General features: G+C 34.5%; 1 protein-coding gene across 1 annotated transcript; it reads left to right on the top strand.

Moving 5' to 3' along the window:
* The first annotated feature begins 1,879 nt into the window (after positions 1-1,879).
* Positions 1,880-10,910, top strand: LOC121418992 (ragulator complex protein LAMTOR3-like). The gene is made up of 6 exons (XM_041613244.1): positions 1,880-2,071; positions 4,224-4,258; positions 4,784-4,842; positions 5,822-5,955; positions 9,177-9,240; positions 10,449-10,910. The coding sequence occupies exons 1-6, from the start codon at positions 2,063-2,065 to the stop codon at positions 10,517-10,519; spliced, it is 372 nt and encodes a 123-aa protein (XP_041469178.1). The 5' UTR covers positions 1,880-2,062; the 3' UTR covers positions 10,520-10,910.
* The last annotated feature ends 27 nt before the right edge of the window (positions 10,911-10,937 follow it).

The raw sequence follows: 10,937 nt of genomic DNA, 5'->3' as shown, positions 1-10,937 counted from the left end.
TATAAATGTATAAATTATATATACAAATTATATATTTATATATATATATAAATATGTATATATATATAATTAATATAATATAAAGAATGAAGGAGATAACGTACTCGATAAAAACAAACTATCATGGGCCAAAGCAGACGAGTTAAAGATAACAAAATAACACGATCTGCCTCATGGATTATCACTTTGCTTTCAGCAATAAACAGGGCATCCAGTAATAAACTTCCTTGCACATTTTTCATGGCAGTAATCTTTTGTTTGATTAATGACAATGAGTAAAGATGATCATAAGAGAAATGTCATTTGTCGGATGTCTAGTTATCATCTTGGTCATGACAGTCCTGCTAAACATGATCTAGAATAACTAGTATTCCTTATTTTACTAGTATAGTCAATGATAGTAGTATACTCTTTTAAAAGTAGCGATATTGTTAATGATCAAACGAATGAATCAACAACTAAACAACTAAAGGAATAAACAAATAAACAGCCAAATAACTAAAAAAATATCAATTACAATTATAGTAATAGGGGTAAAATAAAAAAAGCTCAACATTATATTTCTTATCCACGTGCAGATATGCGGACACTAAAATGATAAGCACACTCTGTTTAAAATTACCATGATTACAAAGGCTTGATTGAATTAAGTATGGAAATGAAATAAACCTCACCGGGTTGTCGGAAGTAAACTGTATAGATAATTTTTATCGCGTAAATGCGCGAGATGATTATGTTTTTTGTCAAAGGTCCGACAATGAACACGCTGAGGGTCGAGTTAGGCTTGTTCTGTGATCTTAGACCATAAATTAATCTTATCTTTGGATTGATTCAATCTGCCTTCGTGAATTAAGGCATGTCTATATATTGGATGATTCTACCTTCTTTGAAAAGTGCAAAGTACTCTGAAAAAATTAGCCAGTTCACTCTTTAAGGAGTGAATATATGAAAGAGTGAATATTGAGTGAAAAAAACCTCGGATATCACTGAGGCCATCCAAAATTTGCACTTTCATTCCAAAATCATTCATTTACTAATTCGCTCCTTAGAGACTGAAAATTTTCACCTTTCCTTTGCAAAGTAGGGGTTGAGGACATGGCCAGCAGGGAAAAGGGTCAGTGTATGTGTATAGGTAATTTCTTATTAATTCGTTTGAACAGTGTTCATGTGTTATGAAAGCAATTGCTCTGAAAGGGAGTGATTAAGCGACACTTTCTTAAATCTGTAATGAAATATTTTGAACTTATCTCCTTTGCAAATACATAATTATTATAAGGAAATGTACTTGGTGAAACTCTGAATAACGATCCTTAAATGTATATGACGACGCAAGACAGTTGTTATTACTTAAAACTTGCAAGTTGTAAATACATATAAGATGATTGACTCTGAATAAAAGTCCAATTTTGATCATGTTTGTCATTGCTGTACGTTATGATTATTACTGCTATTATTATTGATTGATTTTAACTAGCATTCATTGCTTTATTACTGTATAGTTTTGCTTCTTCCCCCACAGAAACCTGGGGGGGGGGTGATTGTACACACCATCCCCCCACCTAAAATTCTGGGGGGATGCATCCCCCCCATCCCCCCCCCCCCCCCCGCTATCTTATATAGGCCTACATGTATTTTCACGCTACTGAAAAAAAATATTGGAGAGCCAAAGATTTACTAATTCTAATTACTGAAATCGTTTTACGTAACAAAAATTAAATCAAATTACATCCTGGTACTTCCCCATAAAAAAAGGAAAACATGTGAGGATTTTTTTTTTTTTTTTTTGCCAAACTTTCAAAGCCAAGGAAAATAAAGTAAAAGTTACGTGTCTGTGTTGCAGACTACACGGCAGAGATCACGAGACTAGCGATGCCCAGGCTGGAGTGAAAGAGGTACCGATATAGTTTATATTAGTTATACTGTGGAGTCAGAAACTAAAATTCGATGTCTAATTTTAAGTTATGAAATGAAATAATATTGAAATATAAGTGAATACATAGTGTTGATTGAGCAGTGCTTCGAAAATTTGTGAGAATCGACGAATAAAGCTATAGACGTGAAGATGGTTGAGGTGAGTAATCATTTTCCTTACAAATAGTAAAATACGTGGGACTGTAATGTAAATTTTCGGTTCCCCTAAATTTTCATACCGTAGGCCTAAATCGTCGCAGAGCAGAGCGTACATTAATATTCAATCATTAACATTTTTGTCTGTTTTGATAAGACAATTTCATCAAAATCTGAGATATCAAAGTAGAGTTAGAATAATTCATTTGGCCAAATTCTGTTTTATGCCCAGCAGCCCTTAAGTTAAATCCACTTGTGAACTTTAAAAAAATATATTATAGGCCTAGTCGATCATCTAGACTGTCTACTAGCATCTAGACTCTGTTAGTCTAACGTTAGAAATCTAACTTTGTAACTGTAAGATCTCATTTTAAACTAAAAATTAAACAATCGTGATTCTTGAATCTTATTTTTTAACATTTAATAGCCTAGATGTAGGCCATTGCACTCGTAATGATGGAGCTTTGACTGCGGCTTAACTACAGCGTCTATGGAGAAAAGGGGACGCTCGATCACCCTCAGCCATTACTGCTTAATTCCCTATTTAACGTTATAGTATGGGCAAAAAGGGGCGCAGTAAAAGAGCAAATGATATAGAAGCTTACCACCTTTCTGACTTATATGATGTTATGGAAAGTACAGAATTTTTATGACAAACATGCAGGATCAGCCCGGGGGGGGGCCACTTACATTGACGAGTGGATACCATGCGCGACCAAAACAACACGTAAAAAGGATGTCCTTTTCAAAATAGGGTGTCAAAAACACAAAAATAATGAAAAAAGGGTATCTATTTCGCTAGAAAAATTACGTGTTTAGGGTCGAATTTGCGGGGATGATAAAACAAAATTAAAATGTTTTGTAAAGGATGTCCTTTTGCCCCAACACTACGTGTTTAGAGTCCTATTTGCGCGAGGTGTAGAAGGTGGGGTCGTACTAAACCAAATAAGGTATAAAGCCGACGACCGAAGGACCCGTAACAAGGCTTGTTTGGGGGTTCATTTCAGGGAATATTTGCCATGAGTATCGTTTTGTTTCCGATACTTGTTAAGGGTAGGGTTTCACACGCCAATACTTGTTAAGGTGTGCATTTTCAGAATATGGAAATTAGTTATTACGTGTTTAGGGTGCTTTTCGAGACCCCATGGTCGCGCATGGTATCCACTCGTGAATGGAAGTGGCCCTTCCGGGAGGATCAGCCAGGTTCTTCTTCGATTGTTTGCCGTCATGTTTGTAATACAGCTGAGCATACAAACTCGCCAGCCAATCACATTCGCCTTTCCATTTTCAGCTCGACAGTAAAATCTCTCACTATAGTTTAAATCACAGGAAGAGTTCCCTTTGCAACAGCCACCAGAAGTAAAAAAAAAATTGGGGTTATGGCTAGGGTAAGTTTGGATGACTGTCACAAAAGGAACTCTTCTCATTTACCTGAAGGTGCTGGTATGAAAATGAGGATCGTCCCTGTAGACGTTATTTACACTACAGGTATTGTCTTTAAGACAATGACTTCTCCACGTAAGAAATCTAGTTCATTCACCTGTCAAGTGTCATCATGTGGTCGACACTAATCGAGTGTTATAGTCAATATAAACATACCAGGTTTATAACAAGATTATAAATAAAAAACATAGACAGTGAACTGGGGGAATGCAGGTCGCAGTATTCTATTTCTAGCACTCACAATTCCCTTATTTACTATGTCATACAAGTGGAAGTAAAAACAAAAACCGCCTTCCTAGATAAGGACAACCTCAATTTATTGAGACATGATTTATCTTAGTTTATGAGGATATCCTTGTCTTGGGGGATGATCCAACTTTTTGGACTCACACCTCTAATGCACCAAATCCTGTATTCTAAACTCTGGTTAATTTAAACTCTTGTCTAAAGCTATGGTTCAACTATGGATAGCAAATTGTGACAGAAAATCTTTTAAAGTACAAGTTTGATATATCAGTTACTCTGATTATTCATAACTGTGTTTCTATTGAAAGCAAGACATTGTAATTGATATTGATTACATGTAGGAAATAAAAACTGTGGCACTTGATCACAATTGGAAAGTTTGTACAACTATGAAAACAGCTTCTGTTTCAAAAGATTAAACACATGATTCCATTTAAAATTGTTTCAAATGCTATTTTTGGTTGCAGCAACTGAAGAGATATCTATGGAGTCTTTTGCAAATGTGAGTATTCAAATACTGTTTCATAAATATTATTTTGATTTTTTTTTAATCAGGGTTGGTCTTTAATGGAAGAGGTAGATTTTCAAGTGATCAAGGGCAAAACATTTAAAGATGGGGAAGATATAAAGAACAAAAAAATGCATTGTTGATGAGATGAATTGCATCCATGAGATGTCTTGTATCTTTCTTTTATTCAATATTGATTAAAAAACTTTATGAAGTGCAAAAATATCCTATATTCCTTCACCTTTCTATAATAATTAATTTGCAGACTAACAATGGCATGCTAGACTAAGGGTTTAGAGCAAAGTCCTCTACATCAACATGAATGCAGCCTCAACTCATCCTTTATGACCAATATTTGTATGTCGGTATATGATAAAGATGAAATACATGTCCTATAAGTGAATGATGATTGGTAGCAAATATGAAATGAATAATTTTTTTACTTCATTCCAAGTCCTTCACCTTACCAATGTCAAATTTTGAAAGATGATTTCATATTTCTGTCTGAATCATATTCAGGGTTGAAGGGCTAGAAGCCATAGTAATTACAGATAGAGATGGTGTCCCTGTTATTAAAGGTAAGTCTTACTGTGTTCTGTTTGTTTTTAATTTTGGGTTGAAAATGCCTTGCCAATTGGCAAAGTTTTATGTGGTTCAAACCGTTCTTCTAGCTTTAAAAGTAGAATCTACGGACAATTGAAATCGATATTAATAAAAAATGATTTTAAAAAGCGCTAAAAATTAAAGTATGAAAATGAGAATGGCAGATCAAGATGGGGTGCAATAGACATACAAGCACTATTTCTTTTATATTCATATTATGATGATTTATTGATTGTTACTATCGAATATCACTAATCCATAATTGTGTAAAGTTCATACAAAAGGCTTTTTGTTGAATTGTAAGAAAGAAAATAGCTGAATCGACATGTTCTAGATGGAGAAAATCCACATTTTTCATTATTGAATTGTAAATTAATTGAAAAATTCTTTGTAATAAAATACAAAAGAAATTATGAGTGCATAATCTTGCTTGCTTTGCCTGTATTTTTGCATACTGTGCATGTAACTGTTTTGTGAAAGAAATAAATCTTAAAAGTATTATTTTTCATCTGATTTTTTATAAAATTTTCAATAATATGCTTGTTCAATTATTATTTTCATTTATTCAGATCAAGTTGTTGCTTGTGTGGACTTAGCCTTTATTTGTAAAATTTTGATTTGGTGGTGTAGAAGGAGCAAAGTGGTTGCTTTTAATCTTTTAAGGGTCTTGTATATTTAGAGCAATGTAATCCCCTGTGTGTATGTGTTTGTGTTTTTGTTTTGAGAGTATTTTATGTTCTAAAAAATTAATTTGTGATAAAATAATGAGTGAATGTCAGTCAGTAGAGGAAATACATGTCATAAAACTATTTCATTAAAAAAAGACAGGCATATTACAGATATTGGACTACAGTCTAAAAAAGTGTATATTACCCTGGAATCTGATTATTTAAAGAATGATTACATGCTCAGATTAGTTTAGGAGCTATTTTTCCTCTTTTTTTTCTTTTGTAGTGAAATCTGATACCACCCCAGAACATGCAATGAGACCAGCCTTCCTTGCCACATTCGCCATGGCCGCTGACCAGGCCAGTAAACTAGGGCTTTCTGCCAACAAGAGTATTATATGCACATACTCATCACATCAGGTAACAATTGTTTGTATGATTAATTGAGAGTGATATTTAGTGGGCCAAATGCACAAAAAGAAACAATTGCTTGCAAGATTTTGGTTTAAGCAGAATCACAAGAAATAGGAACTACATGTATGATAAAACTGTATGTATTGCTAAAAATGGAAAATACAACCATAAACAATCCCATAGAAGTAATTTCTCAAAGATCCAGTGTTTGCTTGGAAAGATATGCATTCCATTTTTATTTGCTTGTAATATTCAAAACTACATCATATGAGGTTCAGACCTTGCTTTCATAAGCTGAAGCATTGAATAATAAAAACCCAAAGCTATTTGATGATCACTAAAACCTGAGTGAATGAATAGAGAAGAAAATAATCTTTTTCATGACAGAAGTTACTGGATTTTCATGAAAAAAAGCAAAGTTTCAGCACACTTTTTTCTCCATAATCATACAGTGCTGTTTGATTCTGGTAGAGAGCTGAGGAATGCTTGCAGCCTGTATAAAACTAGAAGATGAACCTGCCTTATATTTTATTGCTATGCCTTAGGTAGCATTTTGTCTTGGTGTCAAAAGTAGCACTCATGTTGATGCAAACAACAATCAATGGCGTGCACGTGCTCTAACCCTGGTGTACAAGATTTGTTCACTTTACTACCTAATTTTTGTCTCACCTGCATAGCAGAGATGCGCTTTTCTAACGGCTATGGCGGCGTCAACATCAAATCTTAACCTAAGGTTAAGTTTTTGAAATGACATCATAACTTAGAAAGTGTATGGACCTAGTTTATGAAACTTGGCCATAAGATTAATCAAGTATTACTGAACATCCTATTAGAGTTTCATGTCACATGACCAAGGTCAAAGGTCATTTAGGGTCAATGAACTTAGACCATGTTGGAGGAATCAACATCAAAATCTTAACCTGAGGTTAAGTTTTTGAAATGTCATCATAATTTAGAAAAGTATATGGACCTAGTTTATGAAACTTGGCCATAAGGTTAATCAAGTATTACTGAACATCCTATTAGAGTTTCATGTCACATGACCAAGGTCAAAGGTCATTTAGGGTTAATGAACTTAGACCATGTTGGAGGAATCAACATCAAAATCTTAACCTGAGGTTAAGTTTTTGAAATGTCATCATAACTTAGAAAATATATGGACCTAGTTCATGAAACTTAAACATAAGGTTAATCAAGTATCACTGAACATCCTGCATGAGTTTTATGTCACATGACCAAGGTCAAAGGTCATTTAGGGTCAATGAACTTTGGCCGAATTGGGGGTATTTGTTGAATTCCCATCATAACTTTGAAAGTTTATGGATCTGATTCATGAAACTTGGACATAATAGTAATCAAGCATCACTGAACATTTTGTGCAAGTTTCAGGTCTCATGATTAAGGTCAAAGGTCATGTAGGGTCAATGAACTTTGGCCATGTTGGGTTTTTTGTTGAATAACCATCATATCTCTGTAAGTTTATTGGTCTAGTTCATAAAAAGTGGACATAAGAGTAACCATGTACCACTGAACATCTTGTGCGAGTTAGAGTAGTTTTCAAAGTCAGCACTGCTGCTATATTGAACCGCGTGATGCAGGTGAGACGGCCAGAGGCATTCCACTTGTCTGTATACTGAAGCACAAGCACAATTCATTCAGCCCAATTGCCATTAAAATGATACTAATACTAATTATACTTGCTTAAAGTCTCTAAGTGCTCTACAGTATATGCAGCATAATTACCCTGGCTAATATAGAACTCTATCCGTTCTCAAACAATTTTCTAGCAACAGCATAATGGCTCTATCTACAGTAGTAAGGTCCTTTTGTGGAAGGATGATGATTCTGTACAGCAATGCATGTTTCTGATAAGAGTGAAAAATGCAGTCCATTAGCATTACGGGAATAAATAACAAGCCTAGTAGTGCTGAATTCTAATTTCCAGATGAAAATGCAGCCCCACTAGCATTACCAGATTCATGCTGGCGAAAAAAAATACTGCTAGCATAAATAGAAAACAAGACCAGAATACAGTGTTGTGTAGTCTTTTAAAACCATTCCAATAATACATTGATTTTAATGGAGCTAATTATGTATTCATAAGGTCATATCTAAGGCCCCCATGGACCGATTTCCATGAAGTTTTGGTAGTGAGTGTTTTTCATCATGCTCTTCAAAAATAAGGTATCAAAAATGCTGAAATGCTAAAAAGGTTTTTTTGTGACGTCATCACTTTGGTACTCTATAGTATTTGCCATATAATCTCCTGCCTATTTGATGCAGCTGTCCAATTCAGATTATGTGTAACAACTAAAAACTTTTCCTGATGTAGTGACAACAATTTAGACCCAATAAGAGCCAAAAAAAGAAATAACCAATAACCTATTGAAGAGTTGTAGGTTTCCATCCATTTAAGCACTGAATACATGTAATTATCAGTGCCATTATTTCCCTGTTCAATTCTAAAAAAATGGAATTCATAATCTGGAAATCAGAAAAATAATTATGACAGTGACATGTCGTTCATTCCTGTGACATTTGCTCCGATCTTAATATTTCAGAATGTTTAGGGTCAGAGTTAGAATTGCAGTAGTTTTTTTTTGCTCAGAATAATGTAAGAATGAGGATTAGGTTTTTTTTTGCCATAGGAAATGTTATGGAATCCTCCTGACACAGTGTGATGTCATATATATAATTCAGGCTGTTAAGAGGCTCCTTAAAGCCTTTCCTCAAAATTGTTTTTTTTTTTCTTAAACAAATACTCAGCTGTCATGCTGTAAATATGCCTAAAAGTACTATGTAGCTAATATTACGGTCACAAATACTTTACGAACACTGTACAAAGGATTTTTATACATAGTAATAAATGCATTGTTCGTAAAGGTATTTGTTAGTTACCGTAGCATTATCCCAAATGTCAACTTCTCTTTTATCTTCAGTTTCGATCTTTAAGCAAGAATGTCAATTTTGAGCATTGAGCACCTTACAAACGACTGCACCTGTCTTTTGTATTCACATCATCTTTTTTTGTATGATTTTTGGCCATATAGTTTTATTTTAGCAGTCAATATGTAGAAGCAACTACATCTATCACTATCCTATATTTTTCTATTTTTCTTTATGTGACAATTATGGTACCCTTTCTCTCTGTATCAGTATTATCTTGAATTACCTTCAGTTTGAAAATATCACTTTCAGTAACTCTCTTCTTTCTACTTCCATTGCAGGTTGTTCATTTTAATAAGCAGCCCCTCTTTGTCAGTTTGATTGCCACAAGAAAAGCTAACACAGGTAAGAATTCAGTGTAAACCTGGTGAAAGAGGGTCTGTAAAGGCTTGGTCCCACTGTACTTACGGATGTAGAAAGGAAAAACGGAAAAGAATCTTGCCATCCATTGGAAAACGTTATGTATCCATTGAGTGTTTCATACGCTCTGTATCTATTGAGCATCCGTCCTCTGTGATTCTCTGTTTTCCCTGTTTGCCCAATTTGTCCTTTGTCTGGAGTGGATGAAAACAGATGGAGCCTACCCGAAATTTTGCTTGTCCGCGGTGTCCGTTATGAGTACATTTTGTGTCTGTCGGCCAGTGGGACCAGGTGGGTGTTTCATAAAATTGTTCGTAAGTTAAGAGCGACTTTAAGAACGACTGGTAATCCTTTCTTGTGATGAATAAAATACAACATAATGTTCATTGGCGATGATTCAACTCGTAAGAAAGATTCACCAGTCGTTCTTAAAGTCGCTCTTAACTTACGAACAGCTTTATGAAACGACCCCCAGGCCTTAACAGAGTACAAGAAATAATAACTAGGTACAGGGCAGGCAGTGTGATTTGTAAGTGCAGAAAATTAAAAAGAAAGGAAATAGGCCATGTAAAAAGAAGAACGGTATCAAAAGTGTGCTGGGTTGTGTAGTTGTGTTGTACTCCTATTTTACATGGATCATTTAGAAAATTGGAGAAAACTTGCTCCCTCCTGTTATCAAAATATCTCAGCACTGCCTCTGCCTTGTATTTGTTGTGAAACAGATTACAGACGGCTTGGCATGAACAAGAAGTTGGAGTCAAAAGCTTAACATACACCTGGCCATCTCACCCACCCAAAGTGCTTTATTTAATAAATGGATTTGGTATTAAACAATAGAGGTCATTTAACTCTTTGAGTAGATTTTCACTTCTAAAATTCTCATATATTTTTACTCCAAATGTGAAAAGTAACCTTGGTACTTGTACAATAATGCTCATCTAACTGGTGCAAGCATTTGGAAGATCAAGCTGCTTGTTATCAAAGCTAACCTTGTTTGCAGGTTTCATACCTTTTAATTAAGACAGTGTGGTGATAAAGATTAAAACTTCTAAGATTTAAAATCTTTAAACCCAGATATCACACTCTAAACTACTCCCCTTTTGAGGGGAGGGGGTGTAGATTTTTTTTTCATGAAATGAAGACATTTTATTCCTAAGACCTAATTCATGTCATCTTTTCTCCTCTTATTCCAGGGCTATTAATGGATTTGGAGTCAGAACTTGAGGGGTTGCTTCCAGAGCTAAAGGCCGCCATTGACGTATAGGCTATAGTTATAATTTGTAATTAATATTGTAGAGTTCAACTATACTGGGTGTATCACATAGAAAAGGAAACCTAGTTAGTACCTTTTTCAAAAAATTATTCACATTTCACTGATATCTTTACAAGTGATATAGGACACTCATCACCAAACACAATTGTTGTTAATATTGTTCTCTTGCGAAGTGAGCTTGTATACCTACTATTTTAAACAATGCATCAAGTTATTCTTGGTCATAGAAATCTTATTTCAGTTTCCTTTTATTGATACACCCTGTATATTTACATGGATATGAGAAAGTTTCACACTTTTTTTCATACGCGTGTTGTTTTGTAGGCATTGATGTGGCCCCCTATACTATTAATTGTGTCACAGAGTACTTTTCCCTGAGTATGTTTTTATGATTATTTTGGTGTTTAAT

Source organism: Lytechinus variegatus, chromosome 7 (assembly GCF_018143015.1).
Source record: "Lytechinus variegatus isolate NC3 chromosome 7, Lvar_3.0, whole genome shotgun sequence".
In the NCBI taxonomy this organism is placed as follows: Eukaryota; Metazoa; Echinodermata; class Echinoidea; order Temnopleuroida; family Toxopneustidae; genus Lytechinus; species Lytechinus variegatus.
This window is presented reverse-complemented; position numbering and strand designations above follow the sequence as displayed.

Excerpts from the sequence above, each read along its gene's own strand:
- LOC121418992 (XM_041613244.1), top strand. Across the intron at positions 4,843-5,821 it reads TGGTGTCCCTGTTATTAAAG|TGAAATCTGATACCACCCCA; the intron begins GTAAGTCTTACT and ends TTTCTTTTGTAG. Across the intron at positions 5,956-9,176 it reads GCACATACTCATCACATCAG|GTTGTTCATTTTAATAAGCA; the intron begins GTAACAATTGTT and ends CTTCCATTGCAG.